Raw genomic sequence first — 21,532 nt, forward strand, 5'->3', positions numbered from 1 at the left:
CTATGAAAACTTAACAGTAAGAATGGCTTTGTGGTAAATGGCAACCAATAAAAGCACAGCTTTCATTTTTCTAGAGCAGCTTTAAAAATGATCGCTAGGCACTGATTGGTTGCTATGAGCTACTAATACTATAAAAAAATGAGGCCTTATAATTTCCAACTGAAAATTGAATGGTATATTGTATGCCAGCCACTGACCTTTCCTGACTAAAACTAGTGCTGATGACACAGCAGAGAGCCCACATATCATCATACAGCAACTTACCTGACAGAGGGAGATTGTGAGGTCACAGTATGTTGAAACTTGATGTCACAGCTCTTACCTCCACATGACGTCACAATTAGAGATGAGCGAATTGTTCAAAAATTCCATTCGCCGGTTAGCCACATTTTTCGGGAAAATTTGGTTCAAGCTGAATAAATTAGCGGCGAATTACATAAAAAAACGGCTATTTCCTGGCTGCAGAGAGCCTTTGTAGTGGTGTAGAACACGGCGCCTTGTAGTGACACGCATAGGGAGTCTGCTGTGGTAGTGAAACAATACTGTGAGTCAGTATGACATGCAGATGACAGGCGTCACTCTTGGAATCACTGCACACTTTGCTTATTTGGGCAGTTACGGGGCCAAAACTGACCAAATAACTTAAAGGGACACTGACAGGGCCAATAAGCATATTGAGGTATATATATGGCACTACAGGTTTTATAATAGGTATTACAATCATATAAGTATCCCCCCTGTCCACATTATACATACAGTAAACTTTAAGTTTTATAACCTGCTCCAACGGTCTTCAATCTGCCCAAGGGGCGGCGTTTCACCTCTCTTGCACCCAGCCAGCCTCCCCAACTGCCGCTTTGAAGCGCCGCCCAGCTCATGAATATTCAGTTTGCTGGGCGGCTTCTGCGGTCCCTGCTCTGAAGCGCTGTGCTGAACAGTGCCCTGCGCATGCGCCGGATCTTGTCTATTTATCATGTTGACATCATGGAGATTTAACTGCATATAACTGCAGCGCTGACCGCTGAATAAATTAAGTTTTTCGACTGAAATACTTCAATAAAGATTTTACCACATATAACCGCCGCTACTCCATGAACCCCTGCTACTTCTCGGGTAGGTAGGCTGCTGTGAAGCAGGTGCTCAACCCCGGGCACATTTGGCTCTCGACCTCCCACTGCTGCCACCCTGCTAACTCCCATCTATGGTTTCAACACATATAACCGCCAATGTGAACTGAGAATGCATTTTTCTGTTTGTACTGAAATAGGCCATTAAACACTTTCAACACATATAACCGCCGCCGCCGTGAACTGAGAATGTATTTTTCTGTTTGTACTAAAATACAAAATAACACATATAACCGCCGCACTGACTGACTGCTACAGCCACTACTTCCGTGAACCCCTGCACTAGTGTTGGGCTAGCATGCTCGGCCGAACACAAGTTCGGATCGAGCATCGCGATGTTTGGCACATCGCAGTGTTCGGCTTGAGTCTCCTCCCAGAACGTTTGTCGGCTGCTACGCACCAGATGACATGTGTTCGGCTCAGTCTTAGTCAGGGAGAGCTGGAGAGCAGAAGGGAGAGATAGTGTAGGGATTAAAATAGCAATATTTTAGTTTTTATACTTGTTTTAAACCCAAAAGCCCTTTTAAGGACTATTGTGTGTGGCAGCAATATATATTTTTAGTGCAACCTGCACTAAGTTGCTAAAACTTGTTAGAGACCCAAAAGTCCTTTTAAGGATTATAGTTGTATCTGGCAGCAATATATATTTTTAGCGAAACCTGCGCTAAATAGCTTGCAATTGTTTCGCTGCTGCAGACAGCGACATTATCTGGGCTACATCTGTCTAACGTGTGCGCAGCCTAAAAATATCCATGACATCCCGTGTACTTTTTCCGTAGACGGTGTCTGTGCAGACAGTTACATTACCTGCGCTACATCTCCTGTATAACGTTTGCGTATCCGAAATATCAGTGACATTCAATCAAAATTTTTTGCTGCTGGTGGCAGCGACATTACCTGCCCTATATCTCCAGTATAACGTTAGTGCATCCGAAATATCAGTGACATTCAGTGTAATTTTTTTTGCCGCTGGTGACAGCGACATTACCTGCGCTACATCTCCTGTGTAACGTGTGCATAGCCTAAAAATATCTGTGACATCCAGTGTACTTCTTTTTGTAGATGGTGTCTGCTGTGTACAGTTACATTACCTGCGCTACATCTCCTGTATAACATTTGCCCATCCGAAATATCTGTGACATTCAGTGTCATTTTTTATTAGGTGGTGGTGACAGCGACATTACTTGCGCTATACCTCCTGTTTAACTTGTGCACACCCTGAAAATATCTGTGACATTCTGTGTACTTTATTTGCGCATACACTTACAAAACCTGCGCTACTGTACGTGTGACATACTTGCAAGTATATATACCATTTAATATGCGCAAGGCGAGCAGTAAGGGACGAGGAAGTGACCGTGCTGCTGATGGTGCACGCAGAGGCCCCAGCCCTGGGCGCGGTGAAATTCTGCCTGCTGCCAGAGCACAAGAAACACACTCATCCACGATACCTAGCTTCATGTCCCAGTTTGCAGGGCGGCGCAGGAAACCACTCTCGAAGTCAGACCAGTGCGACCAGGTGGTCGGTTGGATTGCAGCAGATAATGCTTCCAGTAGGTTAAGCACCACCCTGTCTATTACAAAGTCCAGTCTCAGTAGCCAAGAGTCTGGTCAACAGAATCATCACCCTGATACTCCTTCCACCCACCATGGAGAGTCTTGGCAAACAAGTGATCCCACACTCGGATATTCTGAGGAGCTGTTTTCATCGCCATTCCTTAATTTGGGCCTCTCGCCAAGCTCGCTTCAAGAGGGACATGAGGAGATCTTGTGCCCTGATTCCCAAACTCTGGTGCATCTACAGTCAGAAGAAGATGACGATAAGTCAACCGCAATTAGTGTCTCAAGAGGTTCATGATGAGGATGAGACAAGGTCAACAAGTCAGGAGGATGACCAGAGTGAGGAAGTGGAAGAGGAGGTGCTGGACGATGAAGTCACTGACCCAATCTGGGAAGGTGGCAAGCCGAGCAAGGACAGCAGTACAGAGGGGGAAGGATCCGCAGCACCGCAACAAGCTGGAAGAGGCAGTGGGGTGGCAAAAAGGAGAAGGCGGGCAACACCAAACAGGCCCTGTTCCCCGGAGCACCCCCTTGCGGCAATCTCACTTGCCAAGGGGTAGGTGTTCCGCAGTCTGGTGCTTTTTTGAGGAAAGTGCGGACGATAAAAGAATTGTCATTTGCAACCTGTGCTGTATCAAAATGAGCAGGGGCGTGAACTCTAGCAACCTCACAACCACCAGCATGATTCGCCACATGGCATCAAAGCACCCTAATAGGTGGGCCGAACGCCTGGGTCCACAACCAGTGTCTGCGGGTCACACCACTGCCTCCTCTTCCCCTGTGTTCTGTGCTGGCCAATCACCTGTCCAAGATGCCGGATGCCTCCCGCCATGCAGCTGGACCTTTGCAAACACCATCAGCTAGCACATCCACTTCTGTGTCCCAGCGCAGCATACAGATGTCTATACCCCAGGCCTTTGAACAAAAGCGCAAATACCCAGCCAACCACCCACTGACCATAGCACTAAATGCGCACCTCTCCAAATTGCTGGCCCTGGAAATGTTGCCATTTAGGCTTGTAGACAGCCTGATGGCGTCAGCTGTCCTGCAGTACTCTGTCCCCAGCCGCCAATATTTTTCACGATGTGCAGTCCCAGCCTTACACCAGCATGTGTCCCGTAACATCACCCGTACCCTGACCAACGCAGTTATTGGGGAGGTCCACTTAACAACAGACACATGGACAAGTGCTTTTGGCCAAGGACGCTATATTTCCCTTGTGGCACACTGGGTGAATGTTGTGAAGGCCGGGAGCAAGTCATACCCTGGAATGGCACAGGTGCTACTAACACCAAGGATTGCAGGCCCTACTTCCATCAGGGTTTCCGCCACCTACGTTAGTGGCTGTAACCCCCCCCCCCCCTTCTCCTCCTCCACCTCCTCCTCCACTTCCACCTCTGAATTATCATCTTGCAGCACCAGTGAGCAATCAGTCAGTAGCTGGAAGCAGCGAAGCACTGCAGTGGGGAAGCGGCAAAAGGCCGCGCTTAAACTGATCTGCTTAGGTGACAAACAGCACACCTCAGCAGAGCCGTGGCAGGGGATAAGGGACCAGACTGAGCTGTGGCTCTCACCACTCAACCTACAACCAGGCATGGTTGTGTCTGATAATGGCCGTAACTTGGTGGCAGCTTTGGAGCTCAGCAAGCTCACACACATACCATGCCTAGCCCATGTGTTCAACCTAGTGGTTCAGCGGTTTCTCAAAACCTACCTCAATTTGCCTGAGCTACTGGTGAAGTTGCACTGCGTGTGTGCCCATTTCCGCAAGTCATTGACAGCTTCCGCCGGTCTGGCAACGCTGCAGCAGCGCCTGCAATTGCCAGCTCACCGACTGTTATGCGACGTGAGCACGCTCAGGAACTCCACGTTCCACATGTTGGCCAGGCTTTGTGAGCAGTAGAAGGCAGTATTGGAATACCTATAAACCTACAAAACCTCTCTGTCTGACGCTGACAGCTCTACACTCCACCTGGGACAACACACAATCTCATAACAAATAAACCAGTGTAACCAATTATCACAAAATATACCAACTTTATTTCAATAATGTATATAAAAAATGGAGGAAAAAAAGGCACGCTGACAAAGGATATACAGAGAAACGAGGGGCAACACCTTCGTCAGGAGGAGCCGTTAAGGTGAAACGCGCGTCGAGGTCTTGCGCTTGGGGCTTTCTCACCTCCTCTTGGTCAGACCATGTCTTCAGTTATGTCCCTCGTAGTATGTGCTTATAGTTAGATTGTTATGCCACATGTCCTTATCAGGTTTATACCACATACTGAGGTTGCCAGCTGAATAATTCCCACTGTTTTGTGTATATTGTTCCACATAGTTAATTGGGGCTTATGCTGTGTATCGTATATTGAATAAGTGATTACTGCTTAATGGGCCACAGTAGTCGTACAACACATTCCCCCATTGCGGTGGGTGATATGTATCACTACTTTTGGTTGTTTTTATATACATTATTGAAATAAAGTTGGTATATTTTGTGATAAGTGGTTCCACAGTTTTTTTTTTGTTATAACAGTAGTGGAATACCAGCTGCAATATGGTCGTCGCCTTTCCAGTCAGCTTCCGCTCTTCACAAGCTACTAGTGGGGATTGATGTCTGACCTCTGTGAGGTTTTACGCAACTTTGCGGAATCAACACAGATGGTGAGCGGCGATAATGCTATTATCAGCGTAACCATCTCATTTCTGTGTCTACTCAAACCCTCGCTGCTTACAATTAAGGCGGACGCTTTGCATGTGGAAGAGGTGGAAATGGGGGAAGAAAGTACACAGGGTGATAGCCAGACCACCCTCAGTTCGTCTTCTCAGTGCGAATTGGATGATGAGAGGAGGAGCAGGAGACGGTTGCCTCCGCTGCAGAGGGTAGTACCCATGGAAGCTTTATTCCATCTGTTCAGCGTGGATGGGTAGAAGAGGAGGAAGAGGATGAGGAGATTGAGAGTCATCCTCCTGATGAGGACAGCGAAGTCTTGTCCGTTGGGACTCTGGCACACATGGCTGACTTTATGTAAGGCTACCTTTCTCTTGACCCTCGCGTTGTACGCATTTTGGCCAACACCGATTACTGGTTGTTCACCCTTCGGGACCCTCGCTACAAAGAGAACTTCTCATCTCTCATTCCTGTGGTGGAGAGGATGAGCAAAATGGTGCAATACCAGAATGTCCTTGTGGAAAAATTGCCCCAAAAATTGCATTTTAACAGAAATAACTGCAACAGTGCAGTGCGTATATGTTTTTCTTTTTTTACTGTAATACGCCCCTATATGATTTTAACAGAAATAACTGCAACAGTGCAGTGCGTATATATTTTTATTTTTTTAAATTAAATACGCCCCTATACGCTTTCATCAGAAATAACTGCAGAAGTGACCTGAGAATATATATTTCTTGTTGGAATGAAATAGGCCACTATACGCTTTAACCAGAAAACAATTAAATAGTGCAGTGCGTACATATTTTTCTAATTTTACTGAAATACTCCCCTATACGCTTTCAACAGAAATATCTGCGACAGTGCAGTGCATATATATTTTTCTTATTTTACTGAAATACGCCCCCCCCCCCTGCAGAAATGCACTATAAACCCACCTGTGATGTCACAGCAGCTTACCTGACTGGACCAGTTGTAATGTTACAGCAGTTAGGTGAAAGAAACCCACTTGTGATGTCATAGCTTACCTGAGTGGAATCATGTCAAAGCAACTTACATGGCTAAAACTGTTGTGATGTCACATCAATTACTTCAAGAAAACAGAGTTGTGATGTCATAGCAGCTTTACCTGACTGAAATCCACTTGTGATGTCACAGCAGTTACTTCACAGAAACTCAGTTGTGGTGTGGGATGGGATGGCATTAGCGATCGCTCCTCCGCATACTATGAAGTAGATCGCTGCATGTAAAAGCAGCGGTCCCCTCCACTGACGAGCAGGCGACTGTCGGGAAGGAAAGTTTACTTACTGACAATTGTCTGCCTGATTACGTAATGTAATAGTTTGAAGAGAATCTGCCAGCTCCAAAAAAAAAAAAAAGAGTAAGTGGTGTAAAGTCTAAGTGACACTGATTCTGGTTGTCATTTTTATCTTTATACTTGCATTCTGATTCTGTACTCCCACAAACCATCAGTCAAATTCATGGAAAGGACTCCTCATTGAGTCCTCTCCATTATGTGCGTGAGCACGGGATTCCTCCCAATGCGTTTACTGCTGGTTTGTCAGAGCACATCGTTGGAATGCGGAATGAGTACAAAGATGAAAATGACATAACCGGACTCAGTGTCACTTATACTATACGCTGCTTACTCTAGTTTTTTTTGGGAGGGGGGGTATCAGATTCACTTTAAGCTAGGTTCAAATTCTAAGCTATTATAGTGTTAAGTTGTTCAGGAGCAGAGACTAAAAATGATAGTCTTACTAAAGGCAGAGGCCACCCAAGCAGTGGCTTCACACTATGGAAAGCAATGCCCTATGTCATATTGGTCTAGTCCTCAACGTAGTAACCAAAGCATCATTCCTACCAAGTTGGCAGGCCCAAAACTCTGTATATTGGAAACTAAGTTTCTTCATCAGAGCCTGCCACAAGGCCAGATGGACTAGGGAACTAGGTTGCGTTTGTGCAGTAAGGTGGCAGAATATGGGTGCGCGCTCACTGATAGCAGATCCACCTGAATGACCAAGGGGTGCAGAAGAGTCAGTGCTGGATTCAAATCCCTCTCTTCTGATTAGACGCCAAGCCATAGTCCTGACTGGCTTGTCGCCCCCTCTCTCTGATAGGCCGACTAGACAATGCTTTGCTGGTCAGCATGGCAACTTTGCAAGAATGGCCATACGATTGCCACATGTGCCTGTCCTCTTGTACCCCAGCACCACCGTATGCGGCTGCTGGATGGGGAGGACACTGCAGGATCATGACTGGGTTCATAAGAATATTCTTCCTAAGGGTACTTTCACACTTGCGGCAGAAAGATCCGGCAAGCAGTTCCGTCGCCGGAAAAAAATGTATGCTAACTGATGGCATTAGTAAGACTGATCAGGATCCTTATCAGTCTGAAAAATGCCTGATCGGTCGAAAAAATGCATTGAAATGCCGGATCCGTCTTTCCGGTGTCATCTGGCAAAACGGATCCGGCATTTATTTTTTTCACCTTTTTTTTTCAGTCTGCGCAAGCGCAGAACGGAGGGACGGATCCGGCATTCCGGTATTCTGAATGCCGGATCCGGCACTAATACATTCCTATGTGAAAAAATGCCGGATCCAGCTTTCAGGCAAGTCTTCAGTTTTTTTCGCCGGAGATAAAACCGTGGCATGCTGCAGTTTTCTCTTTTGCCTGATCAGTCAAAACGACTGAACTGAAGACATCCTGATGCATCCTGAACGGATTGCTCTCCATTCAGAATGCATGGGGATAAAACTGATCAGTTATTTTCCGGTATAGAGCCCCTGTGACGGAACTCTATGCCGGAAAAGAAAAACACAAGTGTGAAAGTAGCCTATAATCCAAACTAGGATACAGTCAGGTAGTGCCACATTATTTTTGAAGGTTTTTATAAAAAGCTATCAGAAGATAAGTAAAAGTTGCAGGATACCACATTTAAACAAATAAACTAAAATCTGACGTGAAAAAACTCAATGGCAGCGAATCCTGTTGTCAGAGAACAGAAAAAAATAACCAGGTAAATAACTTCACAGTACGGATTTATGTTTGAGCTTTGTACTATAGAAATTGTGCACAGGGCGTACAGAAAGAGATTTAATATTCTCATACATTGCAATATGTTCCTATTTTGGGGGGGGGGGGGGTAACCCCCCAAAGTAAATTAACTGCGCTTTCATACGTGACCTGTGTGTTACAGCTTCAGTAACAATCTCTATTCTCCAGCTTCAAAGGATTTTTGTTTTAATACCTGAGGGTTCATCTTCTGAATCCTGTTCCAATTTACTAAAAACACTGTAAGCCTTGGTGAATTCTAACATAGACCATGTAGTCTGAGATCAGAGCATCGAAGTAGAGACACGTATCCAGCCAACGTTCAGCTATTAAGGTCACTCTGAATGAATGCAGGGGAATTCTCTAACAAAGATGCTTGCGTCTGATGCAAATAATTGCATACCTTGATATTAAATTGCCATATTGTCTGCATTCGATCTCATGTCGTATCTGTCCCTTAAACAACTACATACGGATCTACCACCCCCACCATATAAGCAACACAGCAAAAAAAACATTGGCACATAATTAATGATAACATAAGTGCTGCTGCGCCAGGCTCTATTGTGTAATACATGACTGATTGCATACAGTAAATGGCTCCTATCTCCCAGGCCACAAGACTGTAAATCATATTTAAAGGGATTCCCCCCCCCCCCCCACGTTTATGCAAACATCACTTAGTTATCGTATAGTGAATAGCTCTAGAGAAAATTTGTGCCACTATTTGGTGTAGAAAAGTTGCAAATAATGGCACATGTAGATTTCATTGTCTGTCTTTAGGAGAGCCCAAGATATGGCGTATTTATTAAGCGTTGGACTGTTAAAGAGTCTGTCAGCAGTTTTCATTTAAATGCGAAACTTCTGATAGCACTAAGTAGGGGACGGGAAGAACAGTACAAACATGCCTTTTGTAGAGCTTTTATTATCAGTAGTGTGATCATAGTTTTATTCTGCCAGACCCTGCTCCTATAGGGTCCATTCCCATGTCCGCAACTTTTTTGCGGTCCACAAATTGCGGATCCGCCAAACGTGGACACTGGCAATGTGTGCTCTGCATTTTGCGGACTGCACATAGCCGGCACCATGATAGAAATCCCTTTTCTTGTCCGTGGCTGCGGACAAGAATAGGACATGTTCTATTTTTTTGCGGAGCCGCGGAACGAAAGTGCAGATGCGGACAGCTCACGGCGGACCAATTTTGCGGATGTGTGAATGGACCCTAAAGGGATTGGCCACTTTCTGGTTACTGTTGACCAATGTGTCTGTAAGATGATTATATGCCACTTACTAATATAGTCTTTGTTGAAATTCTGCACCATTTTCTATATTTCATAAGGTATGCTCCCTTGTTTGCCAAGTTGATTGTGTTGTCCACACAGAGGTCTTGTCCATAAAATGGCTGCTGATGGAGGGTCGTGTGACCAGGCAAATTACATCCATGTGATGTTTCTCTTAGTTCAAATACACAGCACCTGCTATCTGCATGAACGGTGTTGAGAGTTGAATCTAGTTGCAGTGTGTTTGGAGGAGGCTTCGGTATGTGCCTGGTCACATGACCGTCCACCAGTGGCCATTTTATGGACAGGACCTCTATGTAAACAGCACCAAAGATGTGCCTAACAAGGTGAAATAGCTTATGAAATATAGCAAACAACACAGAATATCAACAAAGGCTTGTGCCATATAGTCATCTTACCTACACGTTGGTCACAAGTAGCCAGAAAGTGGCCAACACCTTTTAAGTGCCCAGGAAGTGGAGTTTCACTGTAAAGTGCTCCCTTCACAGAGCTGCTTTATAGCCCCCCCCCCCTCCCCCTTCCTCACTTCTGAATACCAGTGACCAGAATCACTCGGAGCAGAGGGCGTCACAGTGAAGAGCATGTCATAGTGAAGGCTTGCCTCCTGGACACCTGAGGAGCAGATTCTCACAGAATAAAACTTCATATTAATACTACTCCTGATGATAAAAGCTTCACAAAAGGTATTTTTGTCTTGCTCTCACCGTTTAGCAAGGGCAAAACTGCAGACAGTTTGCCTTTTAATAAATGTGGCGTATTGTACTCCAGAGAACTTCAGTATATTTACTTACTTTGCTGCTGCAATGTCATGCCTGTCTATCCACTAGACTGCTGGCCTCAGCTGTAAACCGCTGAGGTCAGTGATTGGCTGCAGAGGTCATGTGGGGAGACAAGTATGTTATCGTTGCAGCAAAGTAAAACAAAGACTGGTGGGAAGCACGGCGGCACTGATGTGGTGGGGAATTTAATAGGTGACTACTGCGTAGACTAGTACTTAACGAGTCTAGAACTAGAAATATACATAGTGTTTCCATTCATTCACTGCGAACAGAAATTTAGAAATGGAGACGTATTGCAAGATTTAGTTGGATAGAAATAATTTTTCCTTACACAGAGATAATGCTTCATACACATACAACCGGGATTTTTTTTTTTTTTTTCTACCTGTTGTCAAAAAGGCATAGCTAGAAATGGGCTTACCAACACTACATGGACTGACCAGCTAACAACCAATAGTGATCGTCATGACATGGCATACAGGATATATATAAAAACCAATAAGAAGACACAGATATTATAAATAGGACATGGTTGGGGGCCCGGTTACAGTTTTGGCCTTTTTTTTGCATCTGCGATGGTTGTTTATCAAATCCTAAAAAATTAAAGAAGCATTACTCACCCCATCGATCCACAGCAGCTGCTGTTCCGAAGCTTACCAGTTCTCTTGGTCTCTGCTTTCTCGTTCAGGTTCTACAAACAGGAAATGGCAGCAGATGCCCTCTCAGTGACTTACTGGCCACAGCAGTGACCCGCTTCAGCCAGTGATAGGATGAGCAGGCATCTCCTGCCATTTCTTGTGTGTAGAGCCCAGACTAGAGGACGGAGACCAGAGGGAACCCAGGATTACTGGGGTGAGTAAAAAATATTATCCTGCTAGACAAACTCTTTAAAAAGTTTGGTGTACACACGTTGCTGCTCCAGAGTACTTTTTTTCTTTCATTTCAATCTGCACCACAAATTCACTAAAGATTTATGGCTGCTGCTGAAGAGCCCGTATACCCTGACTTTGTCCATTTGCTTGTATTTTCTTTATAAAGCTGCCTCTTATTGTCCCCCTATATAAATAATTGATATTAATGATCATAATGCACTTTAGGAAATGTTTTATTTTAAATTCTCCATGTGACCAATTCTTCCTGTCCCCGCTGGTGACGGTAGTTTTCTAGATAATAATTTTAAACTAACCATTATCATATCATTAGTTTGTCATACGTACAAGGTGCACTGAAATATACCGTAACTGCCTTCATATGAGGCTTAACATGTCTGAAAATGATCTAATTACCAGTATATGCCCCTCTTTTGGCTGCTGAATGAAGTATGTTAGATATTGTCACATAATGGTGATCATGGTATTATGTTAATTAAGGGCGTATTCACTTGACCATGACCGGCCCCGGAAACACGGTCTGTGTGTCAGCCACCTCCTCCGAGACAACCGCGTCACCCTTGACCTGAACTGACTGTATCCTAGTAATTTATGATAGTCTCTATCTGATCTGGGCTGGGCTATTGCAGTGCACTCACATCATCATGTGTCGGATACAGCAGTTCATCGCCGGACCCCATAGATTATACCTATGGGGTCCGCAGTATCTGGCAATGCTAGATCTGGGGAACTCTAGCAGGCTGTTCTCTGCCAGAACAGCCTGTTGGATCTGGGTTCCAGAAATGTGAACGTAACCTTACAGTAAAGACAGATCCTGCCCTATTAAATCTTTACAGTTCATTATCATGGCTATAGTCACACTCCATATTAGATTCTGTAATTTTTTATTTTTTTTTTTACAAAAATGGAATTGGATCCCAATTAAAAAGTCAGAATCCTCAGTCATACCCAGAATTAAAATGCAGCTTTTGTTAGAACTGTATATAACAAATCCAGCTCTGTTTCGCCACATCATTGTCGACAATAGTACAACTACACAAGGCTGCTTTTTAACAGTTGAATGAGAGCTGATCTGCAGTAACCTGCAATGACCACTACACTTTGAATGGTGATGTGCAGGGGTGTAGGGAACAGCTGATCAGTAGGTCTGCCGGGTTTCGGACCCCACCGATCAGATACTGACCTATTCTGAAGTCTGGTCATCAATATCAGAACCCAGAAAACCCCTTTAATCCTTGTTATCTAGAAACATGTTTGTAATGATTTGAAGGACCATCCATATTTTTTTTTCTGCAGCCACTAGAAACATAGAAACATAGAATGTGTCGGCAGATAAGAACCATTTGGCCCATCTAGTCTGCCCAATATACTAAATACTATGGATAGCCCCTGGCCCTATCTAATATGAAGGATGGCATTATGCCTATCCCATGCATGCTTAAACTCCTCCACTGTATTTGCAGCTACCACTTCTGCAGGAAGGCTACTCCATGCATCCACTACTCTCTCAGTAAAGTAATACTTCCTGATATTACTTTTAAATCTTTGCCCCTCTAATTTAAAACTATGTCCTCTTGTAGCAGTTTTTCTTCTTTTAAATATTCTCTCCTCTTACTACTATGGCATTACTCATGTAAAGCCTTATGCACATGGCCATATCCAATTTTCCTTGAAAAATTGATAACTTCCATGTGCATTTTGTTTTTCCTCTCAGTAGAAAGGGCTACAATGGATAGAAAAAAAATCTTCTCTTCTGGATCATTCCATTGGCCATGGCTCTGGTCATGTCAGAAGTCCTATGATGGATCTGCTGTTATCTGGTGCTCAGCCATAGTCCAATAATGGCGGATATTTTAGAAGACCATATGAAATACACATATTGATATGCATCGAAAGATATCAATGTTAAAAGATGTCAACATCTATAACTAAACCTTCTATCAATAGGGGGTTCCTATAATGTTGTAGATAGCGCAAGAGGTCATTGTATACCTTGAATGTGATACTCATTGTGTTGTCTTCTGTTCTCAGTTATGCATTACAATTGTGATTTCATTTGATGCTAACCTGGTTCTTTCCTTGTCTTCACAGGGTTGGTTAAACTAGGTGTTCACTGTATAACCGGACAGAAAGTGGCAATAAAGATTGTAAACCGAGAAAAGCTTTCAGAGTCTGTCTTAATGAAGGTAGGTGCACAATATGCTTCCTCTTACAAACATGAATGCAGTAAAGCACATACAGATGTGTCCTTCACTCTTCCTCTTGGCTTGAGATACAGTACACCAAAAAGATTGGCATTGTAACACTAACATTTCTTTGATGGTTAGTCACCTTGTGCCACTCACCTTGGGATGTCTTGAGACAAGAGGAAAGGTAAGTAATCTCATATCTGTACAATCAAGATTTCATAATGTTAATGGTGACAGTGCTGCCTTGCATGTTATTCAATAAAAGAGCAAGAGCTGTGTTGGTAACCAGACCCAAAGGCTAAGACCATTTTACAACACACGTTTATTTCAAAATTAGGAATTTGACCTCTCAAAAGTCACAAATAGAATATTTTGTCATGTCACAGTGAGAAGATGTTTTTTATGGTGATCTTTCCTTTAAGCAGTCATTCTGATCTGTTGAGTGTTTGCAAATGCAAAAAAGTTGCCAACACAACATTTGGTAGTAAAACATGCAGTCTATTCAAATCCCCTCGTCTTCATTTTGAAGAATGTTTTATTTTATATGAACTAAATATACAATAAAAGTGCGATCACTATACCCAAAACGTACTGAAACTGCTATGTGCACTTACTTGACGGTTTCTGTAGGAGTCAGTCACTTCAATGGCAAGTGGACAAGCATGTGAGGCTACTTTTACACCATTAATGTGGGTTTCTGGTACTTAGATACTGTTAGCCCATCCTCAGGATAGGTCATCTATATCAGATCGGTGGGGGTCTGGCACCTCACACCCCCACTGATCAGCTGTTTTGAACATACAGTGGCACCAGCAACTATACAGTGGATAGAGCCGGCAGCAGAAGGCTGTGTCCACTACATTGTGGCTGAGCTGTGGTGTTATATGGGCTGAGTTGTGGTGTGTCAGCGCCGAAAACTACACTGTGGATGGAGCTTTCCATCTACTGTATAATTTCCAGTGCCAACGGATGCCTGAACAAATGATCAGTTGGGTTGCCAGGTGTTGGACGCCCCCCAATCTGGAGGGCTTTTCCAGGATGTGGATCAGCATGTGGTACCTAATGAAAGAATTATACTCCCCTTCCCCCTGCCACTTCAGTCCAATGCCTTTGCTCTGTTTGATGATCTTCCGATGCTTGGCTTGTTTATTTTGTCCTGGTGTACGACAGGTCCTATCTACCCAGGGGCTTAGATAAAGGCTCATGGGCCCTGGTGCAAGAGTTCAGCTTGGGCCCCCCTTCCCTCAGTGCTTTGTGGCCAGGGGCAGGGAAGCACATTGCCTTTGTGCTGCCTGAGGCAAAAATTGAATCGCAAACCCCCCCAATGTCAGATTCTAAATCTAACCCCTTCCCACCAGCCAATTCTGGTGTCTTCTTATGTGGCACAAGGGTCTTTTGGCCTCCTTACTCTCCTGGGCCCGGTAGCGACTGCACCCCCTATAGCTATGCCCCTGCATGTACTGTAGCAGTCAATGACTGGCCTCAGCAGTGACAGATCCCCAAGTGGCAGGTTACTACTGGGCTACGTGCCTCTTGGGGACATGTAACCACTGGGGCTAGTCATTGGATGCAGCGGCACACATAAAAAGCTATTAGTAGAGGGGACAGGTGTTATCAGTGACTGACACACTGTATGCACGGATACACATAATGCTATTATTACTGCTAACACCTCCCTCATGTAATGATAGGTACTCACAGCAAGTGAAAAAAGCAAAGCTATAAATGTACTGTATAAGTTACATTTACATCTTGTAAATTACTGAATCTTTTGCCACAAAAATATGTATTAATCCGCCCAGCTCCTCCTGCTCTATAACATGGTGCTTTCAGATTGTACTGCATGTTGTGTCAACAGGCTCTCTATAAATGCTGCCAAAACTCTGTATGTATGTGTGTGTGTGTGTGTGGGGGGGGGGGGGGGGCTGTTAAACTCTCAGGCTGTACAGGTTCTTCTGTAATGTACTGATAAACATTAGACTTTCATATATTTTAGATTCATTACACACAACTGAAGTAGTTCAAGCCTTTTATTGTTTTAATATTGATGATTTTGGCATACAGCTCATGAAAACCCAAATTTCCTATCTCAAAAAATTAGCATATTTCATCCGACCAATAAAAGAAAAGTGTTTTTAATACAAAAAAAGTCAACCTTCAAATAATTATGTTCAGTTATGCACTCAATACTTAGTCGGGAATCCTTTTGCAGAAATGACTGCTTCAATGCGGCGTGGCATGGAGGCAATCAGCCTGTGGCACTGCTGAGGTGTTATGGAGGCCCAGGATGCTTCGATAGCGGCCTTAAGCTCATCCAGAGTGTTGGGTCTTGCGTCTCTCAACTTTCTCTTCCCAATATCCCACAGATTCTCTATGGGGTTCAGGTCAGGAGAGTTGGCAGGCCAATTGAGCACAGTAATACCATGGTCAGTAAACCATTTACCAGTGGTTTTGGCACTGTGAGCAGGTGCCAGGTCGTGCTGAAAAATGAAATCTTCATCTCCATAAAGCTTTTCAGCAGATGGAAGCATGAAGTGCTCCAAAATCTCCTGATAGCTAGCTGCATTGACCCTGCCCTTGATAAAACACAGTGGACCAACACCAGCAGCTGACATGGCACCCCAGACCATCACTGACTGTGGGTACTTGACACTGGACTTCAGGCATTTTGGCATTTCCCTCTCCCCAGTCTTCCTCCAGACTCTGGCACCTTGATTTCCGAATGACATGCAAAATTTGCTTTCATCCGAAAAAAGTACTTTGGGCCACTGAGCAACAGTCCAGTGCTGCTTCTCTGTAGCCCAGGTCAGGCGCTTCTGCCGCTGTTTCTGGTTCAAAAGTGGCTTGACCTGGGGAATGCGGCACCTGTAGCCCATTTCCTGCACACGCCTGTACACGGTGGTTCTGGATGTTTCTACTCCAGACTCAGTCCACTGCTTCCGCAGGTCCCCCAAGGTCTGGAATCAGTCCTTCTCCACAATCTTCCTCAGGGTCCGGTCACCTCTTCTCGTTGTGCAGCGTTTTCTGCCACACTTTTTCCTTCCCACAGACTTCCCACTGAGGTGCCTTGATACAGCACTCTGGGAACAGCCTATTCGTTCAGAAATTTCTTTCTGTGTCTGACCCTCTTGCTTGAGGGTATCAATGATGGCCTTCTGGACAGCAGTCAGGTCGGCAGTCTTACCCATGATTGCGGTTTTGAGTAATGAACCAGGCTGGGAGTTTTTAAAAGCCTCAGGAATCTTTTGCAGGTGTTTAGAGTTAATTAGTTGATTCAGATGATTAGGTTAATAGCTCGTTTAGAGAACCTTTTCATGATATGCTAATTTTTTTAGATAGGAATTTTGGGTTTTCATGAGCTGTATGCCAAAATCATCAATATTAAAACAATAAAAGGCTTGAACTACTTCAGTTGTGTGTAATGAATCTAAAATATATGAAAGTCTAATGTTTATCAGTACATTACAGAAAATAATGAACTTTATCACAATATGCTAATTTTTTTAGAAGGACCTGTATATGTGTATATATAGAAATATAGAGGCCAATCACTATGTGTGCAGAGGGAGCAGGACTCTTAGGCTCTCTGTATATGTGTGTATACATGTAAGGCCTCTTTCACACTTGCGTTGTCCGGATACGGCGTGTACTCCACTTGCCGGAATTACACGCCGGATCCGGAAAAACGCAAGTGTACTGAAAGCATTTGAAGACGGATCAGTCTTCAAAATGCTTTCAGTGTTACTATGGCAGCCAGGACGCTATTAAAGTCCTGGTTGCCATAGTAGGAGCGGGGAGCGGGGGAGCAGTATACTTACAGTCCGCGCGGCTCCCGGGGCGCTCCAGAATGACGTCAGAGTGCCCCATGCGCATGGATGACGTGCCATGCGATCACGTGATCCATGCGCTTGGGGCGCCCTGACTTCACTCTGGAGCGCCCCGGGAGCCGCACGGACGGTAAGTATGCTGCTCCCCCGCTCCCCGCTACACTTTACCATGGCTGCCAGGACTTTATCGTCCCGACAGCCATGGTAACCACTCTAAAAAAGCTAAACGTCGGATCCGGCAATGCGCCGAAACGACGTTTAGATTAAGGCCGGATCTGGATCAATGCCTTTCAATGGGCATTAATTCCGGATCCGGCCTTGCGGCAAGTCTTCAGGATTTTTGGCCGGAGCAAAAAGCGCAGCATGCTGCGGTATTTTCTCCGGCCAAAAAACTTTCCGTTCCGGGACTGAAGACATCCTGATGCATCCTGAACGGATTTCACTCCATTCAGAATGCATTAGGATAATCCTGATCAGGATTCTTCCGGCATAGAGCCCCGACGACGGAACTCTATGCCGGAAGAAAAAAAACGCAAGTGTGAAAGAGCCCTAAAGCTGTCATCACTGTGTGTGCAGAGGGAGCAGGACTCTCAGGCTCTCTGTATATGTGTATACAGTACAGACCAAAAGTTTGGACACACCTTCTCATTCAAAGAGTTTTCTTTATTTTCATGACTATGAAAATTGTAGATTCACACTGAAGGCATCAAAACTATGAATTAACACATGTGGAATTATATACATAACAAAAAAGTGTGAAACAACTGAAAATATGTCATATTCTAGGTTCTTCAAAGTAGCCACCTTTTGCTTTCATTACTGCTTTGCACACTCTTGGCATTCTCTTGATGAGCTTCAAGAGGTAGTCACCTGAAATGGTTTTCACTTCACAGGTGTGCCTTGTCAGGTTTAATAAGTGGGATTTCTTGCCTTATAAATGGGGTTGGGACCATCAGTTGCGTTGAGGAGAAGTCAGGTGGATACACAGCTGATAGTCCTACTGAATAGACTGTTAGAATTTGTATTATGGCAAGAAAAAAGCAGCTAAGTAAAGAAAAACTAGTGGCCATCATTACTTTAAGAAATGAAGGTCAGTCAGTCAGCCGAAAAATTGGGAAAACTTTGAAAGTAAGGGCTATTTGACCATGAAAGAGAGTGATGGGGTGCTGCGCCAGGTGACCTGCCCTCCACAGTCACCGGACCTAAACCCAATCGAGATGGTTTGGGGTGAGCTGGACCGCAGAGTGAAGGCAAAAGGGCCAACAAGTGCTAAGCATCTGTGGGAACTCCTTCAAGACTGTTGGAAGACCATTTCAGGTGACTACCTCTTGAAGCTCATCAAGTGAATGCCAAGAGTGTGTAAAGCAGTAATCAAAGCAAAAGGTGGCTACTTTGAAGAACCTAGAATACATATTTACAGTTGTTTCACACTTGTTTGTTTTGTATATAATTCCACATGTGTTAATTCATAGTTTTGATGCCTTCATAGTCATGAAAATAAAGAAAACTCTTTGAATGAGAAGGTGTGTCCAAACTTTTGGTCTGTACTGTATGTGTATACATGTATAGCTGTCATCATTGTGTGTGCAGGGGGAGCAGGACTCTTAGGCTCTCTGTATATGTGTATATACATGTAAAGCTGTCATCACTGTGTGTGCAGAGGGAGCAGAACTCTCAGGCTCTCTCTATATATGTGTATACATGTATAGCTGTCAATCACTGTGTGTGCAGGGGAGCAGGACTCTCAGGCTCTCTCTATATATGTGTATATATGTATTTCTGTCATCCGTGTACTGTTTCCGGATGACACTAGAGAGACGGATCCGGTGTTTCAATGCATTTCTTAGACGGATCCCCATCCGGATTGTAAATGTGTATATTGTGTCTTTTTATGTAGGTATATATGTGTGTGTGTGTGTGTGTGTGTGTGTATATATATATATATATATATATATTTGATGTCAGTATATATGTGAATATATATATATATGTGTGTTGTGGGGATTTGCTCTGGTAGACAGGTTAGCCGACGCAGTATAGAGGCAAGGAACCAGGTTGTAAATCAAACAACAGTGTTTTGTTCACACTCAGCAAAACATAACAGTCTTGGTGCTTGTTCACACACAGCAACAACAAAATAATGTTCACCTGGAATCTTAAGTGTCGGTTCACACCTGGCTGAATGCTCAGCCACAGAATAGTTCTCTGGCAGGCTTCCAGGCGGTCTGCACGCCTGTTTGCAGTCTTCAGCCTAGAGGACTCCACAGCTTCACTGTCAGATGGAGGAAAATCCACACCACCTGATAGTGCTGACTGCTTTTATAAGCCTGCCAAGACCCGGCCTGGAATGTGGGGAGTAGCCACCCACCCAGCACTTTGGCTACTCCCAGTAAGAGCCGTCCCGGATCAGCTTTACAGCCATACTAAACAGCTGGAGTGTTAGACTGCAATTTGAGAGGAGAGTGGTAGGTCACCAGACAAAACTTCCTCCCCAACAAATAATAGCGCAGAGACTTGAGTGCCCACTTGATAGCCAGGCACTCTCTCTCCACTATACCTGGTCTCGGCTGGGGTAAGCTTCAGGCTGAGGAAGACAATGGGATGCTCCTTTCTGTTTACCTCCTGAGACAGTACAGCACCGAGACCCACCTCGGAGGCATCGGTCCCTTTTGAAGTTGGGCGTCACCAAAACCGGGGACCCACACAGGGACGACTTCAAAGTGGAGAAAGCCTTTTCCGCCTGCTCATTCCAGTGGACCGTCACTGACTTGTGTCCCTTCAAAAGGCCTGTCAATGGTGTGGCCATTGTGGCAAAGTGGGGGACAAACCTCATATAGTAGCCCACCATTCCCAGGAACGACTGTACTTGCCGAGTAGTGACAGGTCGGGGCCAATTCCGAATTGCCTCAATTTTGTTCACCTGAGGTTTGATAACTCCGTGCCCAATTACATACTCTAGGTACTTGGTCTCTTCTAACCCTATCGCACACTTTTTTGGGTTAGCGGTTAAGCCAGCCTCCCTAAGGGAGTCCACTACAGCCAGTACTTTAGGTAGGTGACTTTCCCAGTCGGTACTGTGGATAACGATATCATCCAGGTACGCCTAAGCGTACCGATGATGTGGACGGAGTACAATGTCCATTAGCCTTTGAAACGTGGCGGGAGCGCCATGTAGACCAAAGGGTAATACCTTGTACTGATACAGCCCTTCTGGTGTGATAAAAGCCATTTTCTCCTTGGCAGCCTCTGTCAAGGGTACCAGCCAGTACTCTTTGAGGTCCAAAACAGAAAGATACCGGGCTTGGCCTAAATTCTCAATAAGCTCATCTACTCGGGGCACGGGATATGCGTCAAGCTTGGACACCTCATTTAGTTTGCGCAAGTCGTTACAGATTCGTAACATCCCATCCGGCTTGGGTATTAAGACTATCGGACTGGCCCATTCACTTTTTGACACCAAGCTTGTTCCGTGATCCGTGTCCGTTTTTTCTTCCGTGGGTCTTCCTTGATTTTTTGAGGATCCACGGACATGAAAAATGAAAAAAATAATCTAAGTCAAGTTTGCCTTTGAAATGATAGGAAAAAACGGATACGGATCACGGACAGGGATCACGGACGCGGATGACAATCTTGTGTGCAGCCATGATTTTTCATGGACCCATTGACTTGATTGGGTCCGTGAACCGTTGTCCGTGAAAAAAATAGGACAGGTCTTATTTTTTTCACGGACTGGAAACACAGATCACGGACGTGGATTCCAAACGGTGCATTTTCTGATTTTTCCACAGACCCATTGAAAGTCAATGGGTCAGCGGAAAAAAACGGAAAACGGAACAAAGACCGCGGATGCACACAACGGTTGTGTGCATGAGGCCTAATTCTGTGAAATGGCCGATTAGTCAAAGTGCTCACTACACACCTTGAAATATTCCTTGAGGGGTATAGTTTCCGGAATGGGGTCACTTTTTGGGGGTTTCCACTGTAGGGCCACCTCAGGGTGTCTTCATATGCGTCATAGCTCCGAATTACCATTCCAGCTAAATCCGCTCTCCAAAATCCACTCTGAAGCCTGCTGTGTGCCCATACATCAGTTTTTGAGCACACATGGGGTGTTTCTGTAAACTCCAGATTCAGGG

The 21,532-nt window shown here is 44.7% G+C and overlaps 1 protein-coding gene across 1 annotated transcript in view; it reads left to right on the forward strand.

Annotated features, from left to right (window-relative positions):
* Positions 1-21,532, forward strand: part of BRSK1 (BR serine/threonine kinase 1) — a 343,661-nt gene that overhangs the window by 143,761 nt on the left and 178,368 nt on the right. The window contains exon 2 of the mRNA XM_044278206.1: positions 13,472-13,566. Coding sequence (XP_044134141.1) covers positions 13,472-13,566 — 95 coding nt within the window. The remainder of the gene's footprint in view (positions 1-13,471; positions 13,567-21,532) is intronic.

The sequence above is a fragment of the Bufo gargarizans genome, chromosome 2 (assembly GCF_014858855.1).
Source record: "Bufo gargarizans isolate SCDJY-AF-19 chromosome 2, ASM1485885v1, whole genome shotgun sequence".
Lineage (NCBI taxonomy): Eukaryota > Metazoa > Chordata > Amphibia > Anura > Bufonidae > Bufo > Bufo gargarizans.